This window comes from Neospora caninum, chromosome XII (assembly GCF_000208865.1).
Source record: "Neospora caninum Liverpool complete genome, chromosome XII".
NCBI lineage: Eukaryota > Apicomplexa > Conoidasida > Eucoccidiorida > Sarcocystidae > Neospora > Neospora caninum.
In genome coordinates this window covers 1,028,511-1,045,873 of record NC_018398.1, presented here as the reverse complement: position 1 = coordinate 1,045,873, position 17,363 = coordinate 1,028,511, and the positions used below count along the sequence as shown (strand labels likewise).

General features: G+C 50.9%; 2 protein-coding genes across 2 annotated transcripts; one reads left to right on the top strand and one right to left on the bottom strand.

Annotated features, from left to right (window-relative positions):
• Positions 1-1,980: 1,980 nt before the first annotated feature.
• On the top strand, positions 1,981-7,359 carry NCLIV_061600 (hypothetical protein; the record flags this gene model as incomplete). The annotated part of the gene is made up of 10 exons (XM_003885712.1): positions 1,981-2,065; positions 2,812-2,900; positions 3,499-3,683; positions 4,266-4,389; positions 4,677-4,980; positions 5,086-5,151; positions 5,981-6,381; positions 6,751-6,840; positions 7,093-7,118; positions 7,320-7,359. 10 exons carry the CDS (start codon positions 1,981-1,983, stop codon positions 7,357-7,359), a joined length of 1,410 nt encoding a protein of 469 aa, XP_003885761.1.
• Positions 7,360-7,916: 557 nt separating this feature from the next.
• Positions 7,917-15,613, bottom strand: NCLIV_061590 (putative elongation factor Tu GTP-binding domain-containing protein; the record flags this gene model as incomplete). Its single annotated transcript, XM_003885711.1, has 10 exons — positions 7,917-8,020; positions 8,805-8,859; positions 9,052-10,007; positions 10,599-11,180; positions 11,647-11,782; positions 12,358-12,548; positions 13,097-13,667; positions 14,232-14,418; positions 14,838-14,923; positions 15,467-15,613. The coding sequence occupies 10 exons, from the start codon at positions 15,611-15,613 to the stop codon at positions 7,917-7,919; spliced, it is 3,015 nt and encodes a 1,004-aa protein (XP_003885760.1).
• Positions 15,614-17,363: the final 1,750 nt, after the last annotated feature.

Below are 17,363 nucleotides of genomic sequence, written 5' to 3'. Positions count from 1 at the left end.
CAGGGTATGTTTAAGGCTTTTGTTTTTTTTTCCGGTTTTGCCCACCGCGAAGGAAGCCTGCTGATTTTCACCTCCACACTTCCTGGAGAAACGTGAGATGCTCACGAGCTGCAAAATGCCCGGTCAAAAAACAAATCTACTCTCGTCTCTCTTTCCCTTCGAGGGTGAGATGCTGTTTTCCCAAATGAGGCTCGGGTTTACGGCTCCTGGCATGCACAGAAAAATGCAAAGCTCCCCGCTTGCGTGGCGCTGCCTCTGCAGAGTCGACCTATGCAATACTTTATCAGTGTATCTGGCATGTGCAAGAAGCGGGATTGGGCCGCCTTACGCTGGGACATGAAGTCAACCAACCGCTTCAAAAGCACCAAAAAGTCAACGAAAAACGGTAGCTAGCGTTATATATATATATATATATATATAACATATATATATTTCACATACGTGTAGTGCCGATATATTCTCTATCGCAGGCTTTTTCAGGGCAGTATCCTCACGTGCCTATACAAGACGAAGGCTATGCATGAGAGAGATTGCCTATACCAAACGGGCTACAGAGACATTACATAGCACAATTATTATCAGTATGGGGATATTTGCGTATTATTCGGATAAAGCATATACATCGCATTCAAACTGTTCGGGTTCTAGAGTCCGTCACCTTTCTACAGCTCTTGTTTCGAACTGGGGCTTCTACTAACTATGACCCATATATATACATATATACGTATATATGTAGATGCATTGACGTTTTCTTTGTAGGTACTGACCTTATGGCAGCATCGCATTTAGCGGCAAAGGTAAATGTATGTGTATGCAAGCGAAACTGTTTCCTTTCTGTTTTTTTCGAATTGAAGTTCGTGCTTGTGTCTCGAAGTGGGAGAGGCACAAGAGGTGCGTATCCTTAGCAGAAGTCTCTCGTCTGTTTCTCCTGTGGCATGCCACTGCCCATGCCCCTTTTTAGCTTGATTTCCCCCCTCTGTTTTTCTGGAAAAGGCAACGCCCCTCCTTTCCCCTCTTCCCTTCGTTTTCTCTTTTAATCCTCAACAGTTTGTCCACGTGTGTTGCGTGCCGGCGCCGAAGAAGACACATCTGTAGCCCGTTTGTCTTTGGTGCCTCCTCTAGAGATCACGTCTTCTTGGAGCTGGGGTGGCCTAGGTAATTTAACAGGAAGGCTCATGCGCCTTCACTTTTTCCGTCAAAAAAGACGAGGCAGGCAGATCAGACATAAAACTCCCCGCTCACAGGACTCACTGGTCTCCCACTCTTGTATAATCTCTACTTCGTGCAAAAAGCAAATTTCCAGAGTTTTTGAAGGGAAGACAGCGTCGAGATGCTAAGTGTCCTAAGAGCCACAGGTAGACTTTTGAGAGAATCAAGCGTCTTTTGGGTGTCTCCAGTGTCTCCAGAAAGAGGTTCGGTGGGCGTTTCCCGACAATCTCAACAAATCTTCATCTGCTTCCACTTGAGCGTGCCTCTCTCCGTCGTACCGTGTGTTCTGTCTCGCCTCTCGCATTCTTTTCTCATTTGTTTTCTCTCCATCTCTTTCTTTCTGTCTCTTTCTGTCTCTTCTATCTCTTCATCTTCCTTTTACTCGCTTTCTTTCTCTTCCGCCACCTTTTTCTCCTTTTTTCTCTCTGTCCCTCCTTCTCGAATTCTTTACCTGCCCCTGTCCTTCCCTTTTTTCCTTTTCAGAGCGTTTTCTGTCTACCCCTCTGCAGTTCGATTCTTTCTCTTTCGTCCTTTCTCGTTTTTTTTGCTGCGTGCGCCAGCTGCCTTGCGGGCGCCCCACTGTCTCAGTCGTGGTGGCTCGCGCGTCTTCCCGACCTCGCGTGTCCCATCTTTCCAGCTCCTGGATCGCTAGCGTCGACCAGCGACGCGTAACACATCTTCCAGCTGCACTTTAAACACTTACTAGTCTTTCGTTTTCATCTGGCCTTGTTTCTGATTCTGCTGAGCAGAAGAAAGTCTCTTTTTTCCAACATGGCCGACGACGAACTCGCGAGTCTCGCGGCGACGAAACGCCAGCAAATCCTCCCTTACGGCCGGGTAGTTAACTTTGCTCCTGGTAAGCCTCTACACCTTTGCCCACAAACCTATCTTTATAAATGCCTATCTTTATAAGTGTATATGAAAATATCTCTATCTTTCTGTTCGTCTTCATCGATCTACTACGCCGCTGCCCAGCGCTTCCATACACACCTCTGCATGCCTGGTTACATCTATCCAAGTACCGCTCCGTCTCTCTGCATGTTTGCACCTCAGTGTCACTCCCAACAGCTTTAAAAATAAATATTCATCGGCATTTCTGCATGCGCGTTTGCGTCGCGGTATACGTGCCTCTGTGTGTCTGTGTAAACCGCAAGCTGCGTCAGCATTTACATGCTCTCATGTGACTGAGGAGACAGGCTATAGATCGACGGAGTGTATGTATAGAGGCCGTGCGTACCTGCCTATCGAGCTAGAAGCAAATATACATACCGATGTAGATTAACATGCCTGCGGCATGTGTAGAGAGACAGGGTGTGGACATCATAGTATATACCTATGTGTACGACAATATCCCACTGCTACAGGTACCTACGGACACCATTTACATATATATATATATATATATATATATATATATATGCATACACCGAGAGGTATACATATAGATATGTATGGATGTATAGGCATACCTCTATGATATATATAAATATATATGCAAATAGAGAGAGATATGAGATATGTGTGCTCAGATAGGTCGATTGGAAGTTGCAGCTGTGGATCTCCATATCGGCAGAACGTTCTCCTATTTTGCCTTTGTTTTAGGCCCGGCATGTTTGCCGGTTGAGGTGTTGCTTGAGGCGCAGCAGGATTTTCTCAACTGGCGCGGCTGCGGGATGAGCATTTTAGAGATGGTGAGAAGACTGCCAGTCGGTTTCAAGGATGCTTCTCTTTTCTTTTCTTCTTGTTTTTGTCCTTTTTTCTGGCCCTCTTTTGCCTTTTACATTCGCGTCGTCCTTCATTATTCACGCCCATCGCCGAGCTAAGACTTCCCAGAGCGTTTTCCCACAGGAAGGTACAGCCGCCCCGAAGCATACGAATAAATGCGTGCCTGCATATATAGACGTATTTATATGCACATATGTGTTTGCGTGTGTATCGGTACACATGAGTTTTCATCCCATTATATGTTTACATGTATAACTGTATATATGTATGGTATGTATGATTGTAGGTTGACATCCTTTTTTGAGTCCTTTGTGTTTTCAATTCCCGCAGAAAGAATCCTTTAACCGAAATTGTGTCAGAGTATTTTTCGTCTCCTCCAATCTAAAGAAATACAAATATATATATATATATATATATGAAACTGTGGAGAAAGCAGCTGTCGCTCTGTAAGCTACCTGGAGCGACTGGCTTAGTCGCGGACCGCCTACATTGTTTTCCCGCCGTTTTCTGCTTCCTGGTTGCATGCGCTCGCTCTCCGAGAGTGTGTCTGTGTTGTGCGTGTAGAGCCACAGAGGTAGGTATTACCTCAAGATGCTGGAAGAGACAAAAGGCCATCTCGCCGCACTCCTCAATCTGCCTCCGTCTCACCATCTCCTCTTTATGCAAGGAGGTGCGACCCTTCAGTTCGCCGCCCAGCCTCTCAACATGCTCAGAGCTTCTGGGGACACTGCGGACTACGTTATTACAGGGTAAACCACGCCCCTTTTCACTGCATTCTCAAGTCTGTGTACTGAGTCGGGGAAGGTAGCTGATGGGAGAGCCTTGCGAAAGAGACGAGGGGACAAGCGCATGTGGTGTGCTTCGGGGTAAAACGAAGCGCACGCCCCGTACAGTGTTTTTTGGGAAAAACGATGCACCGGCTGCTGTTACGCAACAGAAAAGTCATGACTCCCCCTCGCTCCAGAGGTTTCCAGATTCCAGATAGGCATAGGCCCGTACATAATACGGGTCTCTCTTCACCGCGTCGTTGCCAGTGTTTTAAGGATGCATGCAAACAGAAAAATAAAATAGCCAGATCTCTCTCTCTGACCTTGTTCCCTGGTTGCTTAATCTCTCTCTGCGTGCTCCCCTGCTGCGACGGCACGTAGGCGTCTATAGATAGATTTAAATATGCAGGCACTTCTATATGTTTTTATGGATCCCATGGATGCCGACATTCAGGTTTGCGGGTTCGCACTCAGTTTGCAAATGTGTGCACATGGAGGCGTATTTGCATGGTGAATTTCGGACCCTTTTGAGAGGTGTTCGCGCCTTTCGGCTCCTGCGCTCAGGAACTGGAGTCGGTACGCCTTCAAAGAAGCAGGAAAATACGGCAACATGAGGGTGGCAGCAGACAACAAAGCAAACGGGTCTGTTGACCTTCCTGCCGTCACCGAATGGAGCCTGAATCCGAACGTAAGTCAGAGAAAAGAGAAACACATATACTTACATACGTATACATATATATATATATATGTATGTATACAAATGTAAGTGTGTAACTGTAAACGGGCATAAATATATGCATATATATTTATTCATATGTATAGGCTGTTTGTGTATCATTGGATCCGTCTCTCCTGTCTCGGCTTCTGCTGCGTGTATGACCATTCTTTTCTTTTTTATGTTTTTCCATGCCCTTTCCTTATCTTGTCTTTTCTTTGTTACCTTGACTGTCTTGTTATTCTCCTCTTTGCGCGCAGGCGGCGTATGTACACTACTGCGACAACGAGACTGTGTACGGCTTGGAGTTCCCTCAAACTCCCGATCTCTCGCAGGCTCGTTTCTTGCCTCCCACAGAACTTCCTCTCTTCTCTTCCTCGTCGCCCTCTTCTCCAGGCCCTGGAGATGCTGGAGCAAATGGAAGTGCTGAAGGCAGCAACGGAAACGGAGGCGAAAAGTCTCCGGCCGAATATTCCGCGAAAACGAAGCTGCGCCTCACCAGTGACATGTCCTCGAACTTTTGCAGCCGGCCGATCGACATTGAGGCACATGCACTTATTGTGGGTGAGATAAACACGGAGACACGCACGCAGGCATCGCGGGAGGGAAAAGACAAAAGCCAAATCTTTCCACATTCCAGCAGTTCGTCTCTTTGTGTCAAAAATGCAGCCGGCGCTCAGAAGAACGTGGGACCGTCCGGCGTCACGATCGTCATTGCTCGGGATGATGTTCTTGGTAAGAAAAACGAAAACGCATTCTTTACACACATGCGTATGCACACAACTGCTATATATATACATGCATATATGTATATGTGTACATATATATACACACAAATACGTACTCACTGAAGTAAGTAGGGGGTATTTGCAAGCGGGAAGATACAGATGTATGTGTGTAGATATACATATACGATCGTACACAGTTGGATATGCATATATATATATATATATATATATGTAGCTACACGAGAAATTCACATTCGAGTAGGCTTGAGGTCGCGTATATTCTCCGTGTTTGCCCAGTTGTCTTTTGTTCTGCGTATTTGTCTCGCCGTATCTGAGTGTGTCTCCCACTGCTAGTTGGTCGGCTGAGGAGCTATACACACATTCGAGTGCGTAAACATTTATATCGACACGAAATGAATAACTTGATGGCTCATCGAGTTTGCTAAACCAGGAAGGCTTTTAAATCCGTGTCGGTTTGTGTGAAACGTTTTGAGCATGGAACTATCGATTGCATTTACCACTTCTTCCATTGGTAGTGTTTACGTAGGGTGACCACGCTCCAAAATATACAGGTATAATGTCTGCGTAGGTGTATATTGTCGTGTATATATATATATATATATATATGTATGAGCACGTATAAATCTCTGTCTATGTATACTCATATGTGTCTGTATTGGACCACATCCGCGTCCCGATGCTAGTATGCGAACGTATACATAAATAGACCTGTGTGTCTATACCATCGGTGTGCTTCTATTTATATCTGGCAACAAGCTTGTGCATTCATGAGTTTGAGGTGCCTTTGACTTTGGTTCGTCGCTTTTTCTTCGCAGGAAAGGAACTGGACCTCTGCCCGTCCATGTGCAGTTACAGCCTGTGTAAGAAAGCGGATAGCGCGCTGAACACTCCTCCCGTCTTCAGCATTTACATCGTGGGTCTGATGGCGAAGTATCTGCGCAAGCAAGGAGGCTTGGCGAGCTGGGCAGATGTGTGCGCAAGGAAGGCGAAGAAGATCTACGACGTGATCGACGAAAGCGACGTCTTCCTGTGTCCTGTGGCCGAAGGCGCCCGGTCAAGAATGAACATTCGATTCTCTGTCGTCGACCCCTCACACAGAGAAGAGCACGAAGCGAGAGAAGGAGCGACGAAGACAGCCCGCGAACAAGCTCCAGAGCACGTGGAACTGACACGAAAGTTCCTCAGAGAAGCCGAAGAACGGGGACTCTACCACTTGGTAAAAGGAAGTAAACAAAAGAGGAAACAGAACAAGAACAGCAAAAGGGAGAACACACGTAAGAACAAGCAGAGCACCAGGAAGAACAAGCAGAGACAGAACGTGAAGCGCCAAAGGGGGTAGCCAGAAGACGAACAAGCACCGCGGAAAGGGACAACAAAAAAGAAAGCCCCAACGAAGATCCGGATCGCGACATCGAGGAGGTAGAGACGCAACCCGAAGCAGGATACAAAGTAGAGGAATGCGCGTTTTTATGCCGGGGTTAGGAGGCAAGAAAGCGACGAAAGAGAGACGCACAAGGAGGACGGGCGAACGCATATCAGACGATGGCAAACCTTGAATTCTTTTTCTGTTGTTTGTTTTTCCAAGGAAGGACACCGCGCACTGGGAGGCTGCCGCGCCTCTCTCTACACAGGCATGCCCATGGAAGGCGTTGACGCCCTCGTTCAGTTCATGAAGGTAAAGTCGGCTGCCTGCGTTTTCAGTTGGAGCTTAAGCACTGTCAAACACAAAGTAGATGTTTCTCTCTCTGGAGCGCCTGTACACGAGGGCAGATCTAATTCTCCCCACATGTCCGGGTGGTCTCGTTTTGTGTTTCGAAAGACGTGAGAGACAGTGGTGTGGGTGTCTCCTGAGCAGAGCGTGGCATGCGTCTCGGCGCTGCTCGGGAGGCGTTCTGAACTGGGGCTTTCTGTTTGTTTCGTGTCTCAGGAATTTGCGGAAGAAAACAGCGACGTGTAAGTCTGGGCACCATGCCATCAAAGAGAGCAAGCGCGACTCAAGGGGAAAAAGGAGGCCAACGGCGAGAGAACGCGAAAGTGGAGAGACGAAAGTCGAGACGCGGACAGCCACCTCGGAGAAAAGAAACATTCGCACGTTTTACCCCACATTCGTGGCTGTGCGTGACGTCTTCCTGTTTCGCGTTTTGCTTCTTGCAGGTCGTCGCCAGAAACGAAGAAGTCCCGCCAAGCAGCGTAGAGAAAAGCGGAACGCGCAAACTCTCAAAGACAAGACGCCTCCAGAGAGACCGCTCGAAAGTTAAAACCGATTTCAAGCACAACCTGCGTGTCTCCAGTTCTTCCAAACTACCTACCGTCACAAAATACCCATATATATATATATATATATGTATATATATATATATATATATGTGCACATAAACACTGGCATGTACAGCTGCACCAGCGTAAATATACGTATGCGTAGACAAATGCATACACATTACTATATATATATATATATATATATATACTTTTCTACATTCTTATATAGACACATATATATATATATATATATATCGGTATGGAAACGAACGCGGTTTGTAGCTATGAATGAGAGTATGGCAACCTATGTTGGAAGGGGCGAGACGAGAAAGAAAGGACCAAAGAAAGACATCGGCTTGTGTTCCACCCAGGGAGCGCGTTTCCGTGGGGGACTTGCGTCGCGTTGCCGTTCTGAGTTTGTTGTCCGGGAGTTGAACGGAGACACGCCGTTGGCCCTCTTCCTCAAATCTCCCTCAAGAACTCCGGCTTTTTTCAAGACGGGAGAGATAAAATCCCAGCTTCCGCCAAGAGGATCTCTTCGTCGATCGCGGACACACGGCCGTACCCGAGGGGCCGCATCTGGAAGTGTGCTTGCCCTGAAACCAAAAATCAACACAAATCGTCTGCGTCTCTCCCCTCTCGCCAATATACTACGAAGAAAAAAAACGGCACATGAAGCCACTGAGATAGATTTATACAGAGCACGGACACATATACATATATATGTATATATGTACATGTGTATATGTACATATATATATATATATATATATATATATATACTGAGATCAATGTGTGAATGCAACACACGCCTAGGTGGAAGTACATCTTTGAGTGCGAAACAGACCCGCTCACGGGACGAGGTAGAACGCAAAGGACCGCGTTCTCTGGAGGACGCGACAGGTAACGGACACATGATGTAAACCCACGCTTTTTTTCATCTTGGAAATCTTCATGAAGAAACACAGACAGATGTAGGAAACATGTCTTTCCAGATGGTCATGCATACATGAATATATATATATATATATATATATATATAGATGTCAAAATGCACATCTGCCCAGGTAAAGACAGAGGCAGAAATTGCTTCGAGATGCGCAGGAAGAGGTAAGTGTACGACGCTCTTTACAGTTATGTATCGATGCACATATATATATATATATATATGCATTTATCCAGATAGACTTAAAGATACAGACATCGATAGGCAGATAAACAGCTCTCTACGGCGAACCAGACTGCACAGCAAAACAGTGAACACTGAGAAAAACGTTTCTCTCCTTTCTGTCCATCCTTCGACTGTTGCCCCGGAGAGACCATTCCCCAGGACGAATCGAGTTCTGTGTAAAACCGAGCCGCGCGAGACCTGCGGCTTACCGTGGGAAAGTGCCCGAAGCACAGACGAGTAGTTCGCCATACACCTGAGGGGCACCTGCGCAAAGGGGAAACCGGACAGAAACAACGCATGCGTCGTCTCGGTTCTGCTCCTCTCGACTTTTCTTAACCTCTCAACCTAAGAGAAACGTGCTCTCGTTGCCAGTGTTGACCCCGCGCGATTGCCGCGTTTTCTCCCATCCCCGCAAGAGAGAACGCCGAGGAACGCTGCCTCGCACAGTTTCCTTACCACTGCATGCAGCTCCATCATTCCACTCTCTTCTTCACTTATTCGGAGTTCTCCGCCCTCGGCGGCAAGGCATCCTGCGCCTTCTTCTTCCGCATCCTCCGTCCCAGCAGTCTCCTTTCCGGCGGAGATCGATACAATGGAAGCGCGTCTCTGTTGAGTTAGGTCTCTCATCAAGGGCCCTAAATTCTGAGACGGGGAACAGATTTCCAAGTGCATGACGGGCTCCAGCATCGCGATCCGCTCGCGAAGCGTCCCGCTCGCCGCGTGAGCGAGGTGCGCGTCTGCGCCGCGTCCCGTGGCTGTCTCCGTTTCCGTCTGAGAGGTTTCCTTCTCGCACGGAGACGCTCTTTCGCCTCGGCCCGTCCTGAGCAGCATGCGCAGAAGCTGCGCGGAGGCAGCCGAGAGAGACGCCGGCGAAAGGGGCGAAGACGCGTCTTTCTGCGAAAGGCTCTCGAGGCGCACGTGAAGAAAATCCAGAGGGTAGGAAAGCAACGGACCTGCGCCGACAGCATGGCACGCCGCCTCCTGAATCGCCCTCAACAGCACACTCCCTTCCAAAGACGGTGAAGCTTGCGCAAGCCTTCCACTGCCTTGTTTGTGGCGCGGAGGCGCCTTCTTTTGCGTGCGTTCGAGGGCGTCGAGTTGCGCGGCTGCTTGGGGCGAGAGGGAAAACAAAACGTGAGTCGCATGCGTGCAAGTCGCGGAAGAGAAGGAAGGAAAAGGAACTGCGCCCGTCTCGCGAGAGGCGTGACACAGGGCGAGAAGGCCTGGATCCTCCTGCCGAGACAGGATCGCAGAGAGGCGCTGCTCAGGAGGCGTCGAAGGCAGCGGCAGCAGCGAGAAGGAAATCTCGAAAGACGATGCGGCGGAGGGAGAAAACGTCAACTTGCCGCGAACGGGGTGTAGCAGCAGCTCTCGGTAGGCGATTTCCAGAGGCCCAAACTCGACGGACAGGCCTGTAAGAGAAAGGAAGAAAACGGATAAGGCGAGAAACATACATGGGCAAACGAGGAGCGCGGATGCGGCGTCCTGCGAGGCTTCTCTTCACTATATCTGTCTACATGTTTTCGTCTTCGCTCACGAAACGGAGTTTCCGCTCGCGCGGAGTTTTCTGTCTCCGATGCAGCGGTTGCTTTTCAAGGCTCCAGGCCACGCGCAACACGGGACGCGTCGAAGCAAAGCGCCACGACTGAGTGCCGAGACAAAAGAAGCGCAAGGGAGCACGATTCCCCTTTTGGGTTTTTTCGTTTTTGCACCGCTTCCAGGAGTCGCCAGGAGACGTGACTGGTGGGTGTCGCGTCCTTGCGTCCAACACGGTTTGGACCTCTTTCGCTCCTGGGTTTTTTAGCAGCCGCGTAGCTAATCGCGCGGCTGTCAGTTTTGTGCGTGTTTAAGTCGTTCGGCCGGGTCTAGGATTATCGTCTGAGGTCCGAACTCTGAACACCCCACTTGTTCCCCAACGCGCGAAATGGAAAACCATCGCGCGCGTGTTTTGCTCGTGTTTTCGCCGGTTTTTCAAACGCATGTAGCTGCAACGCGTCGCTTACCAAACTCATCTTTGAGTCGGGCCTGAACGACCTGGAGATGCAACTCGCCCATTCCCCACAAAACGAATTTCCCGCCTTCGTCCCTCTCGAATTTCAGAGCAACATCCGACAGGCACGCCGCCGCCAAGGCCTCGCCCACCTCTGTCTCTTCGCGCGCATTCCTGCATTCAATGCTCGTGAAGCAAACTGGACTCAAACTGTGCAAAGCCGACGCAGAGGAAACAAACGGAGGAGAAGACGCGGAAGAAGGAGAGGGCGATGCGGTCGCGTCTTCGGCGGTTCCGTGAGGCAGAAGAGAGGACGGGCGCCCATCTGGAGCGGGAGGAGAGACAGCAGGAAGGTGACGGTGAAACGGGGAGAGAAGAGGAAGTGAAAAGGCTGGAGCTGAAGAGACACGAAGAAGGTCGCCAGCCGTGACTGCGGAGAGGCCCCGGATAGCCCCAATGTCGCCGCTGGACAGAGACGCAACCGACTCGTACGCATCAGCCTTTACTCGGAACAACTGCAAACGTGAAGAAGAGGAGGGCGATTCCAGGCAGTGCTTGGTGGAGTTGAAGAGCGGCGTGCGAGGCGTGATTCGGCCTGAGGGAACCGGGCAAGACAAAAGAGGAAGAAAAGAACGATGAAGCAGAAGCAAAGAGGATGACAGAGAAGAAAAGAAAGGGAAAACGCAAAGGGATGGAGACAGAAAGGGAACTCGAAGAAGAGCGGATGCCCCAGATGCGGAGAGGGAGACAGGCGGTGTTCACAGTGTTAGAGAGGAGCCGAGAAAGAGAGGAAAGACTCAGCACTCAGAAGAGAGACAAGCAAGCAGAAAGGAGCGTCACGGAGCATGAAAGACGAGAAAGAGAGAAAGAGAGAAGGAAAGGAGGAGCGTGAGATCGACTGCATGTGGGTTGGGAAACAGGTGGTTCTGATGGCAACGGGAGGAAGCGACAACCGTCCTTGTCGGAAACGCAAGACGCGATTCACCTTCTCCGCAAAAGAGAACACACAGACACAGTCGACTCGGAGACCAAGTTCTGGGAGTATCCGCGGTTGGGCTCACCTGAGAGCACGCGCACGAAGGCAATCCTCCCGCCTTTGCCGTCAGGGTACACCTTAAAGGCGACGCAGGCGGCCGCAGCTTGTCGATCAGGAACTAGAAACCGCCCGCAAGACGAAATGCACGAAGCGGCGGCGGACTGCCGGAGAGCAGAAGCGCAAAAGAAGGGGGGACAGAGAGAAAGAAGAGGCATGAGACTCAGCGATGTGGTTAGGATCAGACGAGAAGCAAAACACCAGAGAGAAAGAGAAAGAAAGACAAAGTCGGAGATGGGGTCATCACGAGGAAGCCGAGAAACCACCAAGGGTCTCGCGCTGCTTCGTCCATCTCACAAGTCCGTAAACGGTACTCTGCCAAAACGAGAGAAGATACATCTGCGCGAAGATATTTAAAACAAGTAAGCCGACTTAGAAATACACATACATTATATGCATCTACACAGCGATACACTTATTTGCATATGTATATGCATATGCATTTATACACAAGCGCACACATCTTTGCATATGTATATACATGTACACAGATCTACACACGAAGAATTGCATACATACACGTATATATATATATATATATATGTCTAGCTCTTTCAGTGTGTGTGCGTGAGTATGGGTTTCTGTGAGCGCCTTATAGAGGGGCATATTGCCTTCCCCATCGCCGTTGATAAAGGCGCGTTTTTGACGACGCTGGACGTCCATAGTTTTTCTTGTTTACCGAGGCGGCGGGGGCGTTTCGCGCGCCTGCTGCGCCTGGCGACGCGGAGGCGAGCAGCGGCGAGGCGAGCAGCGGCGAGGCGAGAGGCAAGGGAGGCCGGTCGAGAGGCGAAGGCAGAAAGGCAGAAATCGCGTCGAGAAGCTGAGTGACACCACGACTGAAGAACGAGGACCCAAACAACACCGGCACGCCTGCATGCAAATGGACAAAAGCGCGAAAAACAGTCCGGAGAGAGCGGAAGAGAAAAGGGCGAGAAAGAGAAGGAGCGCAGCGCTTTCAGAGGCTGTGGACGATTGCAGAGAGAGACGAGAGGATGCACCGGAGAGAAGTCCTGAGCATGCCCGGAGAAGCCCGACTCTTGAGAACGGAGCAGGGAAAGGCGGTGGAAAGGAGAGCCAAAGAGGAAACGCTGAAGTGGAATGCGGAGCGAAGGCAAGAGTTCCGCTGACGAGCGGGCGCACACGCCAGGCGAGCTCGAAGACCCGAGAAGTCCGGTGGCGCCCAGAGGCACCACGAAGGGGAAGGAGAGAGGGGCGACATTGGAGACAGAATCGCAGCATAAAACGGAAAAAACGACAATCCGTACGAAAGAGAAACGACATTTCTCTGGGGACGAAGAAAAACTGGCAAGCCCTTGCGGGGCCAGCCTGTCCGTACGTTTCCCTCGTGTTCACCTGCGTCTCGCCTTCCATTCCTTATGCGTGTTTGCCTCCTTCTCTTCTGTTGTCTTTCTCCTTACCGAGGTTCTTGAGCACAACCTGTCGGAGAGTCGATCGAACTTCGTCTTTGAACGTCAGGCGCGCAAAGGCGTCGGGTCCTCGCATTTCCGGTTCGTTTGCATTTGTCGCGCTCTGGCCGGCGTGTGTCCTGTTCAGGGTGCGCTCTGCGACGCACTCCTCGAAGGCGTCGTCGAGGAGAGACAAGTCCTCGAGCAGTTTCTCGCGCCGATTCGTCACGTCCGCCACAACGCGTGGATCTGACCACCAAGCCCAGGCAACATCCGGTGCACAAGGAGAAGGAGAAGACGAATGAGGAAGGACAGATGGAGAAGCAGAGAGGAGATGGGAGAGTGCGTGGGGAGGAGGCGAGTAGAAGACGGGAAGCGGCGCATCCATGGAATTGGATACGGGGGGGTAGAGGGCGGTGCGAAAGTCGGTCAGGTCGATGACGGCCTGGGGGCTGACTGAGTGTGTCTTCTTCACTTTGTCTCCGCGCGTTGCGCACCAGACCGCACGGGGAACTTGGTAAACGGCGTTCACCTGCAACGGCCAGGCGTTCAGGCGCTGCCGAATCGCTTCGAGGCAAGCATCCTTTGAGAAAAGACGAAATGCCGCGGGAAAAGAAGAAAGCAAACACAGAGCGAAACGTAGCGGATATCAGTCGCAAAGAAAAAAAAGGAGAGAAAGAGAGAGAGAAAATTCAGACAAAGAAGAGAGGATACGAAGAGGCATGGCGACAGAGACGCAGCGCCCACTGAGATCGAGTTGAGAGGGGCGCATGCATGGCAAAGGTGCCCGCGAGGAGCTATGCACGGACCGAGGTCGGAATTCGTGCAGCTCTACTTGGGCGCCGCCGGAAACCACATCTCCACTTCCGGATTCAGAATCAGTCTCCCCCATGAGAAGAAGAAGACGTAGATTTGAAGAAATGTGCAGGCGTTTGTATACGCGTTTGAGCAGACGTACGGACAAAGATGCAGTGATATCTTACAGCACATTTGCAAACAGATGCATACGTACAGATAAATATGTGTATCTGTGTGCATGTGTCTATGTATTTCAACGTGTACAAAAAGAAGGACGCCGAGAGGGGCTGGACCACGATCTGTTTGTTTGTGGGTGTTTAGCTCGTGAGATGTGTGTGTGGGGATTTACCATGTCGACTCCATCTCGGTCCATTTTATTGACGAAAATAAGTTTCGCGGTCGAGTGTCCGGTCGAATTTAAGGCCTTCCAAATAGCCCGGGTTTGCGCCTCGACGCCTCGCGAGGCGTCGAGGAGGACGCAGGCCCCGTCCACCGCGCAGAGGGCGAGTTGCACTTCCGCGGAGAAGTCGACGTGGCTGTTGAGGGAAAAGACGGAACCAAACGATAGTCGACAGGCGAGAAATGCTGGGGAAGTACCAAGAACGGCGAGATTCAGGAGCCAAGAGAAGAGGAAAAAGACACAAAAGACGAGAACAAAGGGAGCGCGAGAAGAACGGTCAAACGCAGAGCCGCACGAGAGGGGCACAGGCGGAGACCCCGAGAGAGACAAAGAGAAAGAGGGCGGAAAAGACGGAGAGAGAATGCGAGAGAGGACGCGAGAAGAAGCAAGAGAAAGGGAGAAAAAGCGAGAGAAAGCGAGAGAAAGCCAGATCTAGAGACAGAGCTAGACAGAGAGAAAGGAAAAGACAAAGACAGAGAAACAAAGAGGCCGAGGAACGGGGGGAAGAAAAGAGATGACATGCATGAGGGAAAGGCAGCCGATGAGGCGATGTACCCTGGAGTGTCGATGAGCTGGAAGAACGCCTTTCCCCAAGGGAAGCATGTTGCAGCAGACTGAATCGTGATGCCTCGCTCGCGCTCCTGAGAGGCAAAGTCAAAAACGGAAGGCGCGTGAAGGGACCAGTCACTACGAAAGAAAGAAAAGAGACGAGAAGGCAGAAGTCAAAGAGAAACAAGACGGAGGGACGGGAGAGACCAGGATAGGCGCCACTACGAGAGGAGGCACACGCAGAAAGACGACATAAATACGAGAGAGGCGGAAGACGAGAGTTGTAAAAAGGCGAAGGACAAGGCGACGAACGTCCACACGAGCCCATACCAGCCTCTGTGGTGTTGCGTATCTTTCGAGAGCTTTCTCTGTCTCTGAGACGAAAGGCTTCGCCATAATATCTGTGAGTGTGTGAAGATCTCTCTGCCGTTGTGGGAGTCACCCCAGAAAAACGCTCTCCGCCACGCATCTCCATCTTCTCCTAAAGTCTGCTGAGCGACGAGGGGACATGGCCCTTTGTCGCCCCCCAAACCCCGCCGCCCAGTAAAACGGTGCGCGCCTCTAAGCACAACCCCTCCCGCGCTTCTCTCTGTGCGACACGGACTCTGTCTCTGTGCGTGCCGCGCTTCGTATACCTGTGTCATGAAATCCATGGTTGTGGTGCCATCATCGATGTTCCCCTTCCTCGCGATTTGTCCAGCCTCCAAGAGAAAAGCTTCTGTCGTGGTTGTCTTCCCCGCGTCGATGTGCGCAAAGATGCCGAACGTCCTCAACCGCCCCATTTCGTCTCGATCGCATGCATCGTCTAGCGACGGCGCGGAAACAGAGGGAGAGGAAGAGGGAGAGGAAGAGGGAGAGGAAGAGGGGGAAGCGGCGCGCCTCGCTTCGGTTCCTTGGCGCGCTGCGGAAGAAAAAGGGCGAGCACGCGAGGACGGAGGGAGGCGACGAACGACCGCAAAAGGAAAAACCAAAGAGCCAGAAGAAAGGAGCGGAAAGAGCGAGAGAGAAGGAGAGAGCGAAGACGAGACGGGAGAGGAAGGAAAAGAGGCAGAAGAACACGGATTGGAAGAATAGGGATCATTCTGGGGGCGTGAGATGCCATTGAAGAAAAGACGAGGATATCGGCGCACTTTCTCGCGGTGTTGAAGCCAGCCCACGAAGACGCGACACCCGAGATTTCCGCCTCGTCTGCTCTGTGTGAGCAAATTCAGGGGTCGCGAGGACAACCGCATTTTCTCCATCCGTGCGTTTTCCAGAGCTGAACGGCAGAGAAAACGCGACGAGTTTGAGCGAGGTCATGACAGAATGTCACGGCTTCGCCTGAAACGAAGTACAGGGGCATATGTCGAGGACTTATGTGACGCACCATACACGTTTTGCGGTGTATGTACACTTGAGATGGGGTGTAAGGCCACCTGGGTTGAGGTGTACATACACCGCGTGGGCGCAATGACGGCGACCAATACGAGGATGCCGATCGCACGATAAGAAAGGATGGACAACGAGGATGATGGCTAGGAGCGAGAAACGAAGAGAAAAAGACAAGAAAGGGGAGAGAAACGGAATCCACCCGATGTGCCCGTCGAGCTAGCTGAGTTGCGTCGGCGCTCGCCCTGTCTCTCGGCTGGAAACCGGAAACTCCCGTCAGGGGATGCAGAAGGGGAGAACGGCTCTTCCAGACCGATGTTTGTGACATACGCTTCAAAGGGATTTCTTTGCCTGCACCAGCTCTCCCAATCTCTGCGTCGGAAATTCCTGTTTTTTCACTCGCGCTCCCGCGTGTCTCCTCTCATCCCTCCAGGAGACTCACGGCGGTGCCCATCCGCAGTTCACCGCAAAGTCGAGGGCGGCGACAAGCCTGGAAAAAAGGTTTTGCTCCTGCGCGTCTTTTGTTAAAAGAAGAAGGCGAGCAGCGACCTTGATTGACCTTTTCTCGCCCTGTTTTTTCTGCGCATCGAAGCCCGCCGGATGTGCATGCATCGACAGCTCTCGCGCGCGTTTTCGTGGCGAGAGGCGCAAAGAAGGTCGCGTCTTCAGGTTATGCAGGTCGGTACTGATCTCGCTCGGCCTCTTTTAGAGCAGCCATAAATAGCCTTTTAGGCTCCGATGCGAGGTGTACAGATACTCGCGGTGAATTGAGGACTTGCGGTGTATCTCTGTCGCACATCCCCAGGGACCGCGGGTGTCTTGCTCTCCCCTCGCGTTTTTTCGTGTGATCTGTTCCTACCCGTTGACGCCCCAGTTGGGGGAGCTGTGGATGCAGAGGAAATAGCTAAGGTTCAATTCCCACCCTGCGAGAAGGAAAAAGGGAGACGAGAGGAGGGAGGGGCGGAAAAGGAGAGGAAGAGGACGAAACAGATTCACCGATATAGAGAAGGCCACGTGAGTGTTTCTTCTCGGCTCCATCTTATTTCGGAGGACAGTTCCTTGTCACAGCAGACGCCCACAGAGATGGCGAAAACAAAGATGTTTGAATGCGCATTATATGTGTGTAAATAGATGTTTGGGTGTATGCAAATGTCTGAAAAGAGC